Genomic DNA, 20,410 nt, shown 5'->3' with positions numbered 1-20,410 from the left:
ACATATTCCATATGCATGGAGGAGTGATTGGCCAATTAGACTATATGAACATAACACATTCACTAAGCGGCTACCTAACGGTGGACTTGTGCCGTGCAAAGAGCATGGGTGCCATTGGAACATTATAGGTTAAATTACCTAATATGCATTCAGTCAATATTGTTTGTAATAAATTTTTGTGAACTCAAAAACTCTTTTTACTAGGCTGAAAATGCACAATCAATATGTTATTTTGATTGGACTGGAATGTCACACATGCCAACTAATGCTCAAAATTTAATCTAATGAGTTTATATAGAAATTTGAATATGAAGTTAAGTATGCTTGGGAATATTGATGAGTTTTGTTTCTAAGCCTTACACAAAGGTCTTTAGCTTGGCAATTCAAAGGACTCTAATCCGTGAATCTTTTATAGTTCAATTATGAATATGATCTTTGATTCATGATTTTATCAGTTTAGGTGGATGATGGTGTGTAGGTTGCAACTTCATCAGCAACAACTAATATTGCATGTATAGCAAGGTATATGACATCCATAGCAAGGCTGCAAGCACTTGTAGTAACATGCAAAGTCTTAGTGTGGCAGCATGTTCACTTTGAGATGACACCATAAGCATCTAAGATTCCTGCCAGTCACCTACAGTAGCATGAGAGTGATAGGCTTCAATTGCTTGGATGAAACATGTAGATTGACAATATCTTTTCATTAGGAAGAGGGATAAACAAGGAAAATGCTGATGCGGAGATATGACACTTGGTAAATATTGGTAATTCTTTGACGAAGCCTATGAGTGTTTCTATGTTTTGTGGTGCATGGATGCAATGGGTCTATTTCATCTCATAAGGTTAACCTTCTGGGATATTGCAAAATATTGATCGTATGCCCACACATTTCATGGTAAAAGTCTAGTGCATTTGTTCTAGACCTATCTGGAAGCCCATTTTTCATTGAATCAAGGCCTGGTCTGATTAGAGCAGGTGCAAAGGTTACAGCTGAAGCCACATTTTTCATTCCTAGGCCTTATCCCTTTTCAGATTTAGCCCACACATTAGCCACTTAAGGCCACATGCTAGTCAATGGAGGCCCATATGCTCGGCTCCATGGCCCAATTCAGCACGTCGTGATCGAATTAAGGTCTAGTTGGAATGGACCAGGCCCACGTGTTTCATTTCAGGGGCTAATCTTCTTTGATTTAGGGCGCTAGCCTAGAGCTAAGAGCCACATGTCTCATTAGAGCTCATTATAGGCCCTTGCTATGGGTTGAACTAGGCCTTAAGTTTACAATTTTGACCTACAAGTCTGATTTATAGACCCTGCTGATTGGTTAAGGCTTCTTACCTTTCATTTTTGTATAACTTCCCCCTTGCTTTATTAAATCCTTTGAATAAAGTCGCTTTCCTTTGTGAAATAAGGTTTATTAAGCTTTCGTGTTTGAACATCAGCCACTAGTGAGGCTTTCTAAGCTGTCAACATGGATTCCCATCCCAGGGTTGTGCTAGAGCGCTACTGCAGTGACCACTCTCAAGGTGGTTGCAAATGTGCTGACTCCAAACTTTCAATTACAAATGAGTGTAATAGATCAACAGCCCATGGAAAACCTGGATAAAGATTTTGCTCTACTTGATTGTGTGTCAGATATTTCGGATATTTCAGGGTTGTGCTAGAGCGATACTGCAGTTACCACTCTCAAGGTGGTTGCAAATGTGCTGACTCCAAACTTTTCAATTACAAATGAGTGTAATAGATTAACAGCTATGGAAATCCTGGATAAAGATTTTGCTCTACTTGATTGTGTGTCAGATATTTCAGATTGCCAAGTAAACTTTATAGCTTGAACAGATTAATGAAAAGATTGTTGTACTCTTCCTAGTGAGGATTAAAGTAGTTTCATACAGGATAATGAAACAATTGGAACTACGGAGCTTGTTAATGTCAGGTTTAGTATGCATTGAAACTTAAATTAGATTTATTTAGTTGCTGGAGGAAGTTGTTACTGTTTTATCCCAGCTTAAATATGTTGAATTTTTACATTTGCGTAGGTGCGTATACTTCTTGAAGAAGCTCGTGCACTTTCTAAGAAATGGGACAGAGCACCGATTGTAATCGCTGGTGACTTTAACAGCACTCCTCAGGTATTTTTAAGAAGTTGACTTCCTCAAAATAAAATTTCTAATAGCAGTATTGATAACCAAATTACTTTCTTGAAATTATGTTCATTATGTGTGCAGAGTGCACTCTATCAATTTCTCACCTCGTCTAAGGTGAGTTCACTCGACTATTTTTCATTAGTCTTTGACATGGCCATACACACCAGTTTATCTATTATTGATAATTTTTCTTGTCTTAGTTGGATCTTCTAGCACACGACCGTAGAGAAATCTCTGGTCAGATTGAAAATGTACCTGATTCATACACTAGGATGCAAAAGACTACAGTTAAACCAACCAGGTACAAGTTTTGTCACAAAGCATTTGTTTTGTTTATAATATTGGATTGTATGAATCTTGAAGCTATAATTATGAAAGTGTCCCAATTGTAAATATTTTAGTGCTTATGCTTAAAGTAATTTGTCTTATAGAACTATTACCCAACCTTGGTGAGTACTTATGTAACATTTTCTAATTTAGTTTTAGCCTTCTTGGTTAAGTTGTGAATTTGGGTGCAAGAATTGGTTGCGTGGATGTGTGATTCCTTTTTTTGTTTTTAGGGAGGGGGGGGAGTAGGGGCGCGCGCTTGAATGCATATATATCATATATATGCAAAAAAAAAACAAGAAATATACAAAATCAAATCATTTGATAGGTTGATACTTCATCTTTGATTAGTATAAATATTAAATGCCAATTGGTAGTTGACTAATAACCATAGTTACATCGCCCTGGGGGAAGATGGAACGGGGGGACAAGTTTCTGTGTCGAGGGGACATAGAGGCCTTATATTGGGGACAACGGGGGGACAATGGTGGGGGACAGAAGGGGGTGTTTATATATATACATATGTAATAACCCCAACCAGTTATAACTTCGTCAAACACCAAATTCTTCTCTAATTCAATTTTTTGACATTTCATCAAACACTTTGCAAGCAAGCTCTAATACCAATGTAATATCCCTTGCAATTTTGATTTCTTAACTTGAGAATTTGTCAAACACTTTGCACACAAGGGATATATTGCAGATCTAAATTCTGATTGCTTTCTCAATGCCAAACTTTACTAAATATGATTGCAAAGAACTCTAAAACATCTAACAATGAAGATGGAAATGTTTTTTGTATTTTTATGAAACATATAACATTGGTTACAAATGAGGAAATATGCATCTTGCAACAATAAGACATTAGGGCAATGCTTTCTATGAAACTCAATGATATTCTAATCCCTTCTGACAACATTTTGATATAAGATTCTGATATGAATCAGATTTACAAATTTTCCACAACTGATTTTTAAATCCCTATAAATGCCCTAAGATATCCAGATCTAACCTCAATGCAATGCAAAATGTAAATGGATAGGAACCTGGAAATTGCTAAAGAAATCTAGATTTTACTGTGGCGAGTCATTGTAGTAGTGGTGACACTGCAACAAATAACTATAGCCATATCTGACTTATTCCTTTAATTGTACTCCACAATCTGGCCCACAAATCTAGCACAATGAAAAGACTGATTTGTCTTCTCCAATAGCTGCGACCCCTTGAAGGATCTTTCACCAATATGCTCAAATAGAACACTTGTATGATGTCCTTCCAATACCAAATTCACTGGGTATTTCACCAGCTCAAATGGTGACAAACAAAATAACTACGTTCTCCAGTGGAAATGCTAGAACCCTTGGCTGCACAAAACTCATCAAATGCAAATGACAATAATCGGATGATAAGAAAAGAGCCTCTCATGCCTCGTTTATCTTTTTCTTGTTGGAGCTTACTTCTCTCCCCAATGTGGGATAAAAGTTATTCTTATATTTTCACTTTATTATAATATTATAATATGAAATTATGCCCCATCATAAAGTGCCAATCCCCAATAAAACCCTCTAACCACCATATTAGCCTACAAGGATCACAATAGTAGGCTAATCCTTGAAATTTTGATGCTAGCAACAATGGGGACATTACAGTTCTCCCTCCCCCAGATTGCTTGCCCTTAAGCAATCTAACAACATAGTGAACTCCAACCTCCACCTGGATCCCAGATGAAGTAGTATGTGACACCCCTGTCAACATTGAACCAACTGCATACCACTAGCATCATCAGGACCAACAACATAACTTGCACTATAGCACTCAAAAACTGTGCTAATGATGTAGGAGTTAGAATATCACCAGAAGAAAACCTCACGAGAAATATTTTCATCCTGGTCCCCACCATATAATATATACTACATTGGAATCCTGACCAACAATCCCTTGAAGAGACGTAGCTATAGGAGAACCATATGCATTCATGCCAACTGTATCAACAATAGGTGTAACTACATCAAAATCTGTGGACACAGGAACATTACCAACTGCCGCAACACAAAATTGAATCTTTATAGATGGTGAAAGCTGAGCCCAACTCCAATCAGGTGAGTGATCAACATCAACCTCAAATAGCAGATTGTCATAAGACAATGTTGCATCCATGTCGAACATAGGACGGTCCATAAAGTGAATATCAACACTTTGTTGATCGATAGTATAACATGACTGTCACTACATCACTCACCTCATCAACAATAACAAGTGTACTAATATCAGAGCACACATCTACAACCACATGCATATTGCTAAACTCCTCGTTGGATGGTTCAACTGGCACAAAAGTGGCTGCTGATATGACAGTATCCTCGCATGCTTCTGCTCTCACTATCATTGCATTGCTATCAAATACATGATCCGGGGAACTCATGCCAACAGCGACATCATCTGACTTAACCTGACATGAATTCTTATCACATTCCACCTCAATTATGCCCAACTCATGTAGTGTCTCATAAGAAATGTCCCACAAATCTGAAGTGACAACTGTATCATCACATTTCGCTCTTTGAAAAAGCGATATCATGCTCTGCTTAAATCTCGGATTCAAAATCAGTTGGGCCATCCGTTTGTTATTTTGATTCAACTCATTCACTAGCACATCCAACTATTTCACAATACCCTGTATCTCAGAATCTCCATCCCTTGGCAGAGAAGTACGCCCTTTGTAGGTATAATGAATACCAAACCTTCTGTCACCATCCATTACACTGAAAACCAAGTTCTCTACCTGTGGGTCAAAAGAAAATTGACAAGCACTCCTCATAGTGTAATGTCGATAAAAACTCCCAATCTATGTCAAGGGCTCATTGTCATCAAACTGGGAATTAGAAGATGGCTCCAATCTCTGACTTCAAACTATTGGTCGGGTAGGATCCTAGGCAACCCTCTTAGCAAACCCAACCACAAAAGTACCTATTGGGAAGCATTGTATCCAAGGTCTCTACAATCTTCCTCACCAATCGTTGTATAGCATGAGAGCCCCGAATGAGAGTACCATCAGATATAATGTATGATACCTCTTGCAAATCCGAGCTCTCAAGCAAATACTCTATGAATGACTCAGTACAGTAGAAATTACATGTGGAAGCATTAATTTGCTCCCTCGCAGTCCACAATTGATCCCTTTGAAAATGTGACAATGCCAACTATCTAATGCTATTAGTTGTATGAAAAGAAGAAATAGAGTCACTTCTAGTAGAAGGAAGCAAATCACCATGAGAGGCCGTCTCCATTGATGCTCACACCTCCTTTGTACATACTACACTCATATCCTAGACGAATGTGTTCACCACATCATCACGTCCCTCATCCTCAACCATAGAAGAAATCTCACCACCAACCACAATACGTAACTGAGTAGGATCTGGGGCTAGTGTCAATTGTACCCGTTCTAACTCCACGGTAGCCTCATCCAATTGTGACTGTGACACCTAAAGAGCCAACTAAGTATACTGAAGAGAGTCCACAATCACCTCAAGCTTCTAGGTGAGCTCAACCACCTCCTCTTTCCCTAACAATGTCTCATAGCAAGTGCTACCCCACTCCAGAAGGTAATCCTTTTCAGCAACTAACTGAGAATAACTATGCTTCAAGATCCTAACACCCTCTTGAAGCGCATGAACCTTTGCGAGGGAAAGACTACTATCACCGTGCTCATCAGACATAGGAGCACCCCAACCAGATGTAGCTAGCATCTGACGAACAACATCATAATGATCAAGAGATGAAGAAATGTCACTATCACTCACCTTCAACTGATAAGTCATATGATGCCTTTGTAACCCCTGAATCCTATGCAAGCTTTGTGTCTCACTAACTGCACTGTGATAGGAAACTGAATCAGAACTGTCCACCACAAGATCACTCATACGTGTGCTATTGTCCTTGCGCAACTTTGCATTCGAGATACAATTACTATGTACCTCAAACAACTCCTAATTCGAAGAAATGAAAGCCCTCGTAGTATCAATGTCCTCGCATGTCTCAACTTGCACCTCAATAGTAAGATCTTGTAAACATCGATCCTAGGACCCATCCAAAACCTCCTCGGAGTCATCATCCAATATCTGCCAAGTGTTGTCATACCCAGTGCATCTCATAGCATCATCAAATGGATCATTAGATGTGTCCATACTATTTGCATCGACATCTGCTGACAAAGCCTCAACTATGGACTCCTGACTCTGCACACATGACTATGCCAGACTGTGAATCAATAATACTAGAGCTTGAACCCACATTTGCTGACTCTTCTAAAACACCCAAATCACCAATGTTAAGAATATAGGATCTCTGATAGATAAACAATTACAAATATGTTTTTATAAATTCAGAATGAAATGAGCAGAATAACTTTACTTATCTTCACGTATTTGTAGCAGGTACTGGAACTCTTCCTTCCTCAGCATTGAATGCTTATATTGAATCACTGTAAGACAAATATTGAATGACAATAGCAATGATATAATAATATAGAATGCCTTTGCAGGTACTTGTATATTCTTGTTGTTTTATATGTTCACTGTAGGCTGTATGTTCTCACTTATATAAATAATGAACAGGCATGACCCTGAAGAGTCGTGCCTCTATGTGGCCCAAGGGCCACGTAGGGACATGCCTCTTCGGGGGTATGTTTTATTAACATACGACTGTTCATAATTGTTACCGATAACAATGAGCATTATAATAAAAGCAACAATACGCAGGTTGGAGACCCGGTGCAAGATTAATGCCGGGACGTGAGTGATACCCCAACAACATGAACAGTCGGGAATAACAAGAAGCTCAATGTTTTAACTTTGATATGGGTAATATGAAACCCGATGAGATAATTTTTGTGAATGATGAGAAGCTCGACAACAAGGTCTGTCATGAATAATAATAAGGTTCGACCATTCAAGTCGATCAATCATAAAGCAGATTTTACTGTCATAGTTTATATATCTAAATATACATAACAAAGGTTTATGTATATGTACACGTATGCATGCATGAGCATGAATACATGTATGTATATATATGCCTCTGTCATGTATATCAGACAGTGGTGTATCAATACTTCTTTGTAATATATGACAGATATGAGAGTTAGAACAAATTGCTTATATCTTTGAAATGTAATAACATCATAGAAGCTTCAAATTTACTTCTCTTGATGCTAAACATCAACAACCAACATCACAACTGGGTGACTCCATACATGCATCAGTCCTACCTAAGGAATTAACTGCCTCTTGCATTGGAACAACTCTATGATAGCTGACATATAAGTCTCCAATAACAACTCCCGTCTCAAGAGAGTCTGAATAGTTAGTGACAACTACATCATAACTACATCTATACTAACCATAGCAACTACTTTGGGAGCCTCAACCTACTGAAGCTCAGTGTTGCTATCCACCAAGGGCACTAACACATCCACATGTCCCTATGAAATAAGTCCATCATCAACACTGTGGATAGGACTAGCTAGTGTTTTACTAAATACAGGTACATCTGCATCATGGACACATGTTAGGGAAAACTCAAGCTTCCTTCTGTGCAACCTTGATCTCGGCCTTCTAAAGGCAGAAACCATATACCTCACTGCCCTCTCACCTGTTTTTGGATCCGACATACTCTTTGCCAACACTTGTTTATGAAGCTTAAGTTTCTCCATACTTTCCTGCAAAGCATTCATTTTTGTGCTAACTTCATTGTTTCTCCATCGACTTCTAGAACTGCGAGTCCCCATATGTCTGTCCATCGCTCAAAAATGCTAGAGTGCTGCTCACTACACATGTAACAACAAATGTGAAAATAAAATAACTTCCCCACCCCATAGGATGGTAGGAAACTGCTCTGATACCACTGTATTAACCCCAACTGGTTATAATTTCATCAAACACTGAATTCTTCCCTAATTCAGTTGTTTGACATTTCATCAAACACTTGCAAGCAAGCTTTGATACCAATGTAATATCCGTTGCTATTTTGATTTTTAATTTTCTGATTTCTTAACCTGAGAATTTTGTCAAACACTTTGTACACAAGGGAGATATTGCAGATCTAAATTCTGATTACTTTCTAAATGCCAAACTTTACTAAATATGGTACTGAAAGTGCTAGTTATGAAAAGATTTATTTCAATATAAGATATAAAGATGTAAATACTTTAACATTGAATTAGAATATTGAACATAAATAGTCAAATCAAAAAATAGTCAACACTAGGTCGTCCCCCATCCTGGGGAAAGGTGGCAGAATTTGGAGGCGCTATTGGGGACGAAGGGATGGAGCCCCCAGGTCCTTGGTGCGTCCCCATCTTTGGGACGTGGGGCAAAATAGGGGGACGCTTCCCCATGTTACTATGCTAATAACTTAATAAGCCATATCATATATGTCTATGTTCACGATTCCAATGCAAATCAGAAAATCATTACATTTACGAAATCAAAATGCTTCAATCAACGTTTAAGATTCACTAATCAGAATCATAAGGACTCTCAAAGAATCCTCCTCATCTCCTAGTGCTGCAAGTTGAAGATCATTTGAAGAAAAAGAGGTTCCACTTGTACTAGATGCACCATGTGTTGTGGTGTGGTTGTCACGATCATGATGGTGATCATCAATATCATCATCATCGTAATTTGTAGCGAGTCTAGTAAGAGCCTCAATGGTTGCATTTAAGTTGGCATACTCAGGGGCTACATCCCAAAGCTTGGCTGTCCCATCCTTGTAGTGATTCTCCTTACATGACAAAAGATGCATGTTGGTATGAATGTAAACCACGCTTTCATCTTTTTTTGATTCCAACTAGGAATGCTTGACTAAGTGGATAAAGAATGAAAAGTGGAACAACTTGCAACCTGGACAATGTTTACAAAATTAAGAATAAATATGCAAAGTAAATTAAAGAATGTTAAGTAATTGTAGAATACTAGTGGTAAACAAAACTCAAGAGAAACTTACGTATGAGTGTTACATCCCAATTCTTGACCTAACTTGAAATATAGCCGTTGAGGTTCGCATGAAGTCATTTGATAGTTTAATTTGTTATAATCTGGTGAAATGGTAAGATAGTTAGTCGTTATGATTTCAAGTGAAGATGACATGTTAGTTGATCGTTAATCACGAATTCATGGAATTGAGATGAAAAGTTAACTGTTATGATTAAATAATTTATAATTTAATTACAGAGAAATTCCTTGCAAGAAGCATGTCGAAGGGGTGGAAGCATTGTCAGAAAAGAATTAGGCAAGAGCATCACCATCATTGAGCAAATGGGTTGAGGACCTGGCGACTTGCTCTAGAAAAGAAAGTCGTCAGTATACGTTGAGGAAGCAGACGAGAATTTTTGTTTTTGGTTCTCTTGTGCATTTCTTTCTGGGTGTGGTTTTGACACTTGTCGTGGACACCACTTCAGTAATGGCTTGGCAAGTATTATCAAGTCCTCCCTGCGTCAGATTAATAATGACAGTGTTTGCCAGAAGACAAGTTTTACTGAGACTTGGTTACTTATCCAAAACTAGGAAATTCGTGGTAGTATAAACAAATTGATTGCAGAAATCAAGGTAATTGTTGATCCTTGTCAAAAGACGTTATTTATCAGTTTTGATTATCAATTTGAATTGGATTGACAGGTGTCGAGGAGAGCTACTTGTCGAACAGATACTCATCTTCAGGTTTGAAGTTGGATAAAGTTTAGTGTAAGCATAATCTTCCTATTCTCAATTCTACATAGTGATGACAGGTCTTCCAACTAAGGAGATTCATAGGGTCATATGAATAGACATCTCTTGCATTGATCTACGTCTATTGTGTTACTCTGCCAAGAAAATCATTCTGCGGGTTTGATAACAACAGTTATAGTTTAAAGAACGGGCCACTGGTAATCACAGCACAGAGCCTATACGGTAGTAGGTTTCCTGTGAGAAGGCGGCAATATATGGAGAAATGTTCACGGGAAGTATCTGTTTGATGCATGGCACGAGAACTAGTAGCAGCATTGATAGTCACTTACCTTTCTATATGTACAAACTGGCTTCACTCCATGCATGGCAGTAGGATAAGTTTCTCGATTCAGTAGCAAACGGGTCAGACATCTGGAGGAGGTAACAGTGTATAGGTTGTAACCGCATTCCCAGTTTATATATTAAGGGATCATTGAATTGTTGCGTATGAGCATAACGTGCTATTTTAATTTCTGAATGAGTTCTATTTCAATATTTTGGTTGAAGTATGGGCATTTTTGTTTTGGCATATCCTCCTCTTAGCATTAATCTTCAAGAAATCGAAGTGTTGATAGCAGTAATAAGATTGCTCAAGAAACAGGTCATGTAACATCTGTTTGACGAAATTCTTGTTAAACCAAACCGGATATTTTTCACCCATTTCAGCAAAGAACATTATAGTGGACAGGAAGTCCGAAGATCATTTGTAGGTTGTTCTGAGATTATAAACTCTGAAAAGTAAAGAAGAATTGCGAGTGAAATATTGCAAGGTTTGAATTGGTACGATATGCTTCAACAACAAATAAATTTCAGCAAGTTGGAATTTGAAGATCTGTAGCAGAGAGCGAAGGTACTTGTGTACAATTTGAAATAGTAGCAAGGTCTATTCAGTGTAGAATTCAAATTATATTGTTACCAAGAGTGGGAAACTCAACTTGCAATTGCAGATTCAGAATCTTTGTCGACTGAGCTTCAGTACAAGTGGGTAGGATTCGTCTGAGCGGAAGGAGTTCATTGGTAATCAGCTAGCAAATTGTATAAGTTGAGTAGGGTTATTCAGCTGATTATTCTTTGCAGAATTCAAGACAAGATTCTATCTGGGTGGATACAAGCAGATTGTCACTAGAAAAGAGGTTTATTAGTCATGTAAAAAAATAAAAAATGAAGCAAACCAAGATAATGTGGATAAAGGGACTGTAGCTACTCACTCTGAGCATTTGGATGAAGGGAACAAGTCTGTAAGGATGTCAAATGGGCAAGATATTCCAAAATAAAGCTTATATAATGAACATAGATGGTGTAGTCTGAAATACGAAGACACAAAAAGAGATATAGAAAGAGCTAAATACTCTGGACTGTGGGTACCACAATCAGCAGATATAAGAGTATAATTACTAAGCATTTATGAAGAGTATAAAGAATTTCCTATCCGAATTCAGAATGATTTGTCATTCAATGACTACTTGGATTTTTATCTAGGGCAGCTAAATATGACTGATATGGCAAAACGAAAGTATCTAGAGTTGGCCCAGGATCTTTTTGCAAATGAACAACACACAGGGGTGTACAAAGAAATTCCGATAGACTAGAATTATCTTTTGGATGATCTTGAAAAAGAAGAGCAGACAACTACCAGTGATGGGCAGCCTACTTGCAATCACATAGAAGATGTTACACGAAGTACATGTTTCTTCGTTGGTGACTTGGAGGTGAGCTTTGTCACGTAGAATAATGAAGCAGATTGCACTCAAGGTAATAACAGTTTGGGACCTTGGTATCATGAACCATATTCATTATACTCAGAACATGAATTTAGAGGAACAACCTAAAATGACACTGCAAGATAGTGGATAGTTTCAGCAGGGAGACAATGAAACACATGCCTTACAGAATCAGCTGAAGGTTAGTAAAGACATGGTTGTGGCAATGAGTTGGTTGAGGAGCTCTATAGGAAAGTCCCAAGGGAAGGGGAAGGTGATTGGCATGTGGCCGATTTATAGAAGGTCAAAACAGCCCTAGAGACTATGAAATCAGATTACTTATATCTGCTGTCCAACAAGAATTATATTCTTAAGGTTGCTGAGATTTCTGCAGCACAATCAGATAGGGAAAAGATGAGATTGAGGATCTCAACAGGATGCTAAAGTATGTTCGGGAGGCACTGAGTGAAACTCAATTATCTCTACAAGGAGCAGAAAATCAAATCAAGCTCATGGAACACTCTCGAGAACATGAAAATAGAATGAGACAGGAGTTTTTCTAGGAAGTCATTGACGATCTTGAGAGCATTCAGCAGATTTATGACTTGGATAGCTGCCCCAAACGGTTAAATAGCAAAACTTCAGAACAATTTCAGCTTGTTGACAACCCTTTGTTTGAAGTTGTTGCTGATTGGACATCCGAAAATCCTCTTTTTGTGTTAAATGAGGGATCATCTCTTGTTTGCCATGAAGAGGAAGAGTTTGATTTTAGACTTTGGGATCCTAGCTCAGATTCTAGAAATGAATCTGGATCTCAGCAGGGGAATGATGAATCGACTTCTGTTGCTTATCATCTGATCAGTCCCAACATATTTTCTGATTTCATTCCATTCAGGAGTTGGTTGAATTTTCTTCATCAGCCTTTGAACAGTTCTCGATGAAATATTTATTTGAGGTTTGTGGTTAGATTATCAGCATCTTTCATTCTAATAGCACCTATGCATTTGGGATTTCTCCAAGTTTATGCCGACAGTCTGAACTTTGATATCTATGAGATGGTGGTTTCAGTCTTTGAGCAGCTCATTTCTTACATCATCCATTTAGGGAAAAATAAGGAAAAAATCGGGTTCAGGATAGTACAATGTTAGTTGGGTTTATTATAGTACTGGTATGGGTCATTACAAATATTTATAGTATTTTATGAAGATGTGTTTCTGACATAGTTGATTTGGGATAACCCATCTCCTAACTGTCCTATAAAATTAATGTTTGGGTTTTGATAATTTGTTTGACTTCCATTCTCATGTGAACTCTCAGATTAAATCATAGTTCCGAGACCCTCCAATACTTGGGAGTCCTCAGCTGCATGTTGGCGGCAAGTTTGAGGGACCCAATCTTTGACTTGGTTGAGTCCTGGGCAAGACTCGCCAAACTCCTTGACTTTGAGGGAGTTTGGATGCTCAATCTCTAGGAAAATTGTTTTTTTTAAGTCTAAAAAATTTAATGTCTTTTGGGTTTATTCTTCAAGAATATATGAAATGTAACATTTAAGTCCCCATCTTTGCTGTCAAGTTAGTCTCGTTCTCTTCAATGTAGTAGAATATCAATATATATATATGAATTATAAATTTTTCAGCTAAGTCGCCTATCCAAATTCAAGTTTGGATTTGGGCTTGAGATTGAGGTTCTCAATATGTTCAATTTTGTTTTGGATAGGTTCGAATTTGATTTGGGTTCGTCCTTGCAAAAACATGTGTGTGTGTGTGTGTGTGTGTATGCAACAATAAATTCATACACCACTATGCTAATAGTAAAGCAACATAAAAAAGTACACCACCATATCAATCTTTCAGTTCAAGAATATTGTCAACATTAACAATCAGCCATTGTTGATCAAATATCATAAAAAATCCTACCATATCATCATCCTCCATCTATAGAAAATCAGAAGCACAAATTGTAAGAATCCAGCCCCAATACTTTCTATATTCTTCCAAAAGAATTAACAATGGTGACACACAAGAAGGTATACTCGGGTGGACAACTTCAACAACAACAAAAAATTAAGCTATGCATATTACATCCTCCATATCAATATTGACTATTATATTTGCAATGGCAATGAGGGGTCATGCGATCACATTCAACTTATTTTATAAACAAACTACCAAAGCATTTCCTAATGAGAACAAGTTACTAAAACAAATTAACTACGGGGACATGGTATTGCCAAGGCGTGGTTGCGTGCCTGATATCTACTGCTGTGATGCACGTGCAAGAGAGATGGGGTTGCCGTGGGTTATCGGGCTACCAAGTATGGGTGTCGTGGGATATCAAGCTGCTGTAAGGAGTTGCTGGCTCACCATAGGAGATGTCTGTGCAGCCTGATTGATCACTGCCTTCCCTTCAGCGTTGTTTGCAACCTGAAGTAGTTCACACACTCCATCTGTACTGTGCTCTTCACTGACTGCAGTTCCCACACAACTCAGTCGACTTCCTTCAAACGTTGGTGCTATCTGCCCCTTAACACCGCAACAAGTGATGCATCTGACTGTGAATGCCATGCTGTCCCTAGCTGCTCACGTGAGTATTAATACTACTGGGAGTTTCTTGTCTCCATACTACTCAAGTCTACCCTGAACTGAACTTCAATTCAAACTAACAGAAAACACTACTGTCCTCTACTTGCCAATACTTACTTCTTAGGAGGTGATACCATATTGCCCTCCACTTCTGAAGATAAATAAGTCTACGTTGAGAGTTTGGGTTTTCGTCCAACTTCTCACACTGCCTTAAGGGGTCTTATCCTCAAAGCAACCAATCACCATTAAGCAATTTGCATTTGCACAATATTATATTTCATATTTTTCATGGTGCAAATCCCAAACTAAATCCTAGCATTTATAACTTCAATGTGAGGGAAGATACAAACAACTAGGCAATGTGGGATAAAAGCCTATTTCATCTTTTAGTCACTTAAGTCATTTTTGTCATAAAGTGATTTTAAATGATAAAGTACTTTATAAATCAAATTTATAAAATAAAGTGACTTAACCACAAGAAGTACCCACTTAAATATCTCCCTGACAAAACCAAAGACTCCTATGACTGGCTGGCATCCTCAAAAAAAGTGCCGTTAGCCTATCCAGATGGAAAGATAGACTAACAAGGCGCCATAAGGTCTAGCGCAGAGAAGGGGACATTACACAAACATAGCCATTGCTATTAGTACTAGAAGTGTTCGCTTGAGGAGCAACCTCCATATCATTGGGTAGCTCATGATCGTGATCATCAATTGCAAGTGCATCAAGGTGGGCAATAAAATCTTTCAACTCTACATGATTTGCCTAAACATCACAAAGCTTTGCCTCCCCTCCTTTGTAGGCATTGCCTTTGTGTCTGAGGTGCCTCAAGTCTAAATGCACATAGACCAAGTCTTCCTTCTTTGGAGAATGTAGTCTATTGCATTTTATTGAGTGGATAAAGGAGTACATGCTGCAGTTCCTCTCATATGACAATGAAATATCAACATATCAAGATTTTTAATTTTGAAATTAGAGAGAATTAGGAGTTTTGAATAATTTGTTTTAAATATGATTTCAATATTCATCATGAAGATTCTAGAAAGTAGAATATTAAGAGTTAAGAACTTGTGATTTAAGGATATGCCTAGGCAATGAATGAAAATGGCAAGATCTAGAAGCTCAATAGATAGCACAAACAAGAGAGACAAAATAATATGACTGATCTTCAATTGATTTGATTCAATGATGATCAATAATAAAATGACAATGAATGCATACAATGTAGATGTGCCTGGATATATCGATGATGCATGATAACTAGGAGATATTCAAAAGATAAATTATCAATCACACAAGGTGGATTCACACATAAAGTGGAATGAGATAACAACTCCACCTAAAGTGGAATTCTCCTACACCATGCTAAAATAAAATGCAAACTCCTAAGACAAACTACTATGTAGTATATTATCCTAAGTAAATTTAAGTGAAGTGTAATTATAATTAATTACAATAACACCCCCTTAAGTACAACTTAGGGGAATGTGCTTAAAGTCACAATGCTAAACACCAATGCATGACAGTCCATGTTAGGTACCCATGTGCAAAAGAAATACAATTTCTCAAAAAGCTTAGAAAGAGGGATAACCTCATGGGAAAAACCCTCCCCCCAAAAGAGAGATAAGTACAATAAAAGAAGATGAGAGGGACGAAACGTCATGTGAGGTCCCCTTCATAAGAGAGAATAGAGAAGTCAAGTGACTCTTCCTGATAAAATATCCTACACCTCCAAGAGAGCTCGCAATTGAAGATGCTTACTCTCAGTGAAGGGTTTGGTGAAGATGTCCGTAATCTTCTCTGTTGTAAGACAATGCCTCAAATCAATGACCTGCTCTTGCATTAGCTCGTTGATGAAGTGCATACGAACCTTGGTGTGTTTTCTCTGCTAATGTTGAACCAGGACCTTTGAGATCTATACATTTATTTTGATTATCATAATAAATGAATCTAGTTCATGGAATGTTTAAACCAAACACCATCAGGATATGCTAAAGCCAAACAGCTTGTAGCTGCATTAACAACCCCTCAATACTCAACCTCAATCAAAGAGAAAGCAACAACGTGTTGCTTCTTACTCTTCCAAAAAATGGGGCATGAACCAAGATGCAACATGTAACATGAAGTAGACGCACGATCATCAAGATTGCTTGCCCAATCCGAGTCTACATATCCACCTAAGTCAAGTCTAGTACCTTCTGCATAGTGAATCCCATGTTATGTGTACCACATATGTAGTGTAGTATGCTATTGGCTTCCTTCCAATGAAGCTCACTAGACTCTTGCATGAAGTGAGAAACCATGTCAACTACAAAGGATATGTCATGGCATGTATATGTTAAGTATACGAGGCTTCCAACAACCTATCTATAGATTGTAGCATCAACAAGTGATTTGGAACACTTAGCCTTTAACTTGACATCTAAAAGAAAGGGAGTTGGTGCATCTTTGCAACCACTTGTGAAATCAAGCAAGTCAAGAGCATACTTGGGCTGAGAATAGTGATCTATGTTGAGGACTGTGTGATGTCAATACCAAGAAAGTAGTGTAATAAACCCAAGTCTGTCATAGAAAACTTGTCCTGCAAAGAAGTCTTGACATTGCTGATGATGGATGAAGTATCCCTTGTTATGATCAAGTCATCAACATAGAGCACAAGTATCAAGTGTGAGTCATTTTGTCATAGAATGTAGGTATCGAAGTTGATTGACACTTGGTGAACCCTACTAGGAGAAGGAAGGAATCCATCATGGCATGCCAAGCTCTAGAAGCCTATTTGAGGCCATAGATAGGCTTCCGTAATTTGCAAAACTTAGAAGTATCTTGTATGAATCCACTCCATATAAATCTTCTCATGAAGATCCTCATGTAGAAATGCACTCTTCACATCCATTTGATGTACCAACCGTGAGATACAAATATAGAAAGTATCAAGCAAATGGAGTTCATCTTGGCTATGGGTGCAAAGGGCTTAGTATAGTCAACACCACAAACACTTGAGAAGAATTTAATAACAAGTCTAGCCTTATACTTGTCCACACTTCCACTACTACAAACTTGGTCTGATAGATCCACTTACATCGAACCATCTTTCTTCCCTTAGAAAGAGGAACTATGTCTCAAGTGTGATTTCTCATGGAAGAATTATACTCTTGCTCCATGGTTAAGTCTCACTCAGGACACCTAATGCTTCATGTAATCACTGTGGATATGAAGCAACTGCAATATAAACATGTGGAAAAGATTGATGTTGTGACCTTGTCCTTCGAGTGTTTGAAGAATTGCTCTCAAGTGAACTTGCTGAATCAAGTCCCTGTTGTGCCCAACAAGGTCTAGTACAAGAAGATGAAGGAATATCTCCAAATGTATCTTGACCATGTGAAGGTGGAAGCTTACGAGTCAGGATTGAAAGAGTATCATCATCTAAGTCAATATCCTCACTATCACTTCTCACAATGGAGGAAGGAGGAGTTGAAGAGGCCAAGCTAGGGCAACTTTCTTCAAAGTGAAGACTCCTTCAAAGAACTCAACAAACTATTGTTACAAATGCCACTAAGAGGAAGAAGATGGCTGCCACTCCCCTCAGAAACTTGAAGAGATGGGCCACACATGGAGATAAAACATTTTTGGGGTGCCTTTCCATGAAAAGTGGACCTGTGACAATTTTAAATTAACTAGAAATTTACGTATGTTAAGAAAAGTTCAAATAAACTTATAGATGTCTCTCCATCAAATTTTCAAATTAAAACTTAAAATTTACTAGCAACAACATAACTTGTTGCATTATTTATCACCACTTGCACCACATTTTCTTATTTCACCTCTTCTATGACTTCCTTAGTAACCTCACATAAGTATGGTAGATCCTACAAAATCTAAATAGAGAAAACTAATTAACTACCATAGATCAACTAACAAATCAAAATTTAAATTACTTAACCACAATGAATGTAGGGATGTAGAATGATCAATCACCTCCATAGGACACAAGAAAATTTAGGAATATTCTATTCCTCCTATTTATCCAACAATCAGCCATAATGGTGCAACCCTTTTGGGTCCATGACTTTTAGTGGTCCTCTAGCTCAAGTTTCATATCTTCAACTCTTTCATCTAAGAGGGGGCCACTCAACTCAACATCAGTAGGGGCTTTGAACCTTGCACCACAAATAGTTATGGTATCTATCATGCCTTGCCAATAAGGAGACTTGTTACAAATAGATTATGATTAGATGATAAATCATTATGAATTTATGACTAGACAAGCAGACTCCAACTTTAAAGTCTCAAATTCAAACTATAAATTGAATAATTTAAGTTTAAACTTAAAGAAAACAAATAAAAAAGAATTAATTACTTGGTTGCAATAAATGAAATGTTGCAAAAGTACCAAAATTGCAAATTTGTTTTTTGGCAACATCATGAATCTCCTTGTTCCAACCCATGCTCTCAAGGGAGGATTGTGCACTAGGAGTAGTGAGCGACACAAATTAACTATCCAATTTTGACTTTTGTACTCTAAGACGAAATGCAATTGTACCAGTATTAAGAGTAGAAGTACTAGCACTAGGACGAAAGGGAGGCCTAGTAGAACCCTCTTCAACACAATCTGTGGATGCGGATGCGGATGCAGATGTGGGAGGATGGGAGACTATAGCACTTAACTAATCAAGTTGCCTCTTTCTAGTTACCTTCTCTTGTTCATGTGTCTCTAATTGGACATAACAAAAACGTTTTACCTCAATAGTTTGTTTAGTGCACAAAGTAATATCATGCCCAGGTATGGCAGCGATATGGTGTTTGAATCTATTTATGCCACCAGAATTTATATATATGAAAAAAATACATTTTGTTTGATTGCTTTTTCTTCCAGGAAATTCCTTAGTATATTTTCTAGACTCTTCCTTTCTAGGAATTGTGAAAAATGAATGTTAAGGCTGCTGTAATAAGAAAATTCAAAATTTTATAAAGTTACAAAGTTAATTGTTAAACTAATAAAAAAAATCGGCAAACCCTTCATTTGTCTGAGAAAATTGTAAATACATGTTTGCAATTTTGTTCTAAAAACATTGTAGGGTTTGCAACTTTGCACTTTGCAATTTAATAAAAAAACATTCAAGATTTACAAATTAAAACTAAAGAAATCTAACAAACAATGACGATTACATTAACATACAAAACACAATCAACAAAATCTACAAAGTTTAACACTTACCTCTTGCAAATGAGTTGATGAGTGTTGCTATTGACTCATTAAAGCTCCCAATGCAAACTTATGGCATCCCCAAATTGATTAGTGATCTCCTTGATGCTCCTTACTTGCTAGTTGTGAAGCTTATGGTTTCTCCTTTTTCTTCCTCTCTCTCACTTTTCTTCTCTTCTTCCCATAGTAAGCACTTAGAAGGCCTTTTAGGGTTATAACAAAAAGAAATGTTAAAAAAATAACAAAATAATGTTGTGTTTTTTTGTTTGTTTTAAACTCTTTCAACTTTCTCAGCTGTACGACTGAGTTTTCGAGGGATTAATGGTGATTTTTGACAACTCGCTGAGCTAGGTGAGTCATGGCCAAAACTTGGCGAGTTGAGCAACAAAATCATCAAAACTTGCCCACTTCGACTCTGTTCGCCATATCGTCAAAATCACCTAACTCGTGACAAGATTGGGATCTCTACTATGAATATTGTCGTGATAATTTATATTATATTTTCTCTCCTTCACAGTCTTCAACCGCTAGCTCCATATAAATATTGTAAGCTTTTTAGAGCAGTTCATTGAATATAAGCCTTATTATTTTTTTCTTGATCACTGCCCTGTTTGGGGTAAACATTTATATTCTCGTTTTGCTGGGGTAAGGGACATATCTCTTATGTGGGGCCTTTTCTTAATT

General features: G+C 37.5%; 1 protein-coding gene across 1 annotated transcript in view; it reads left to right on the top strand.

The window, feature by feature from the left end:
* LOC149564470 (carbon catabolite repressor protein 4 homolog 5-like) overlaps positions 1 to 20,410 on the top strand; it is a 176,792-nt gene that overhangs the window by 143,485 nt on the left and 12,897 nt on the right. Inside the window, exons 9-11 of the mRNA XM_089818017.1 lie at positions 2,041 to 2,133; positions 2,230 to 2,262; positions 2,349 to 2,449. Of these exons, the coding sequence (XP_089674143.1) occupies positions 2,041 to 2,133; positions 2,230 to 2,262; positions 2,349 to 2,449 (227 nt within the window). The remainder of the gene's footprint in view (positions 1 to 2,040; positions 2,134 to 2,229; positions 2,263 to 2,348; positions 2,450 to 20,410) is intronic.

Source organism: Cupressus sempervirens, chromosome 3 (genome assembly GCF_028749045.1).
Source record: "Cupressus sempervirens isolate cs-2001-9-10 chromosome 3, ASM2874904v1, whole genome shotgun sequence".
NCBI lineage: Eukaryota > Viridiplantae > Streptophyta > Pinopsida > Cupressales > Cupressaceae > Cupressus > Cupressus sempervirens.
The sequence above is the reverse complement of the archived record's forward strand: the minus strand, read 5'-3'. Positions and strand labels throughout refer to the sequence as shown.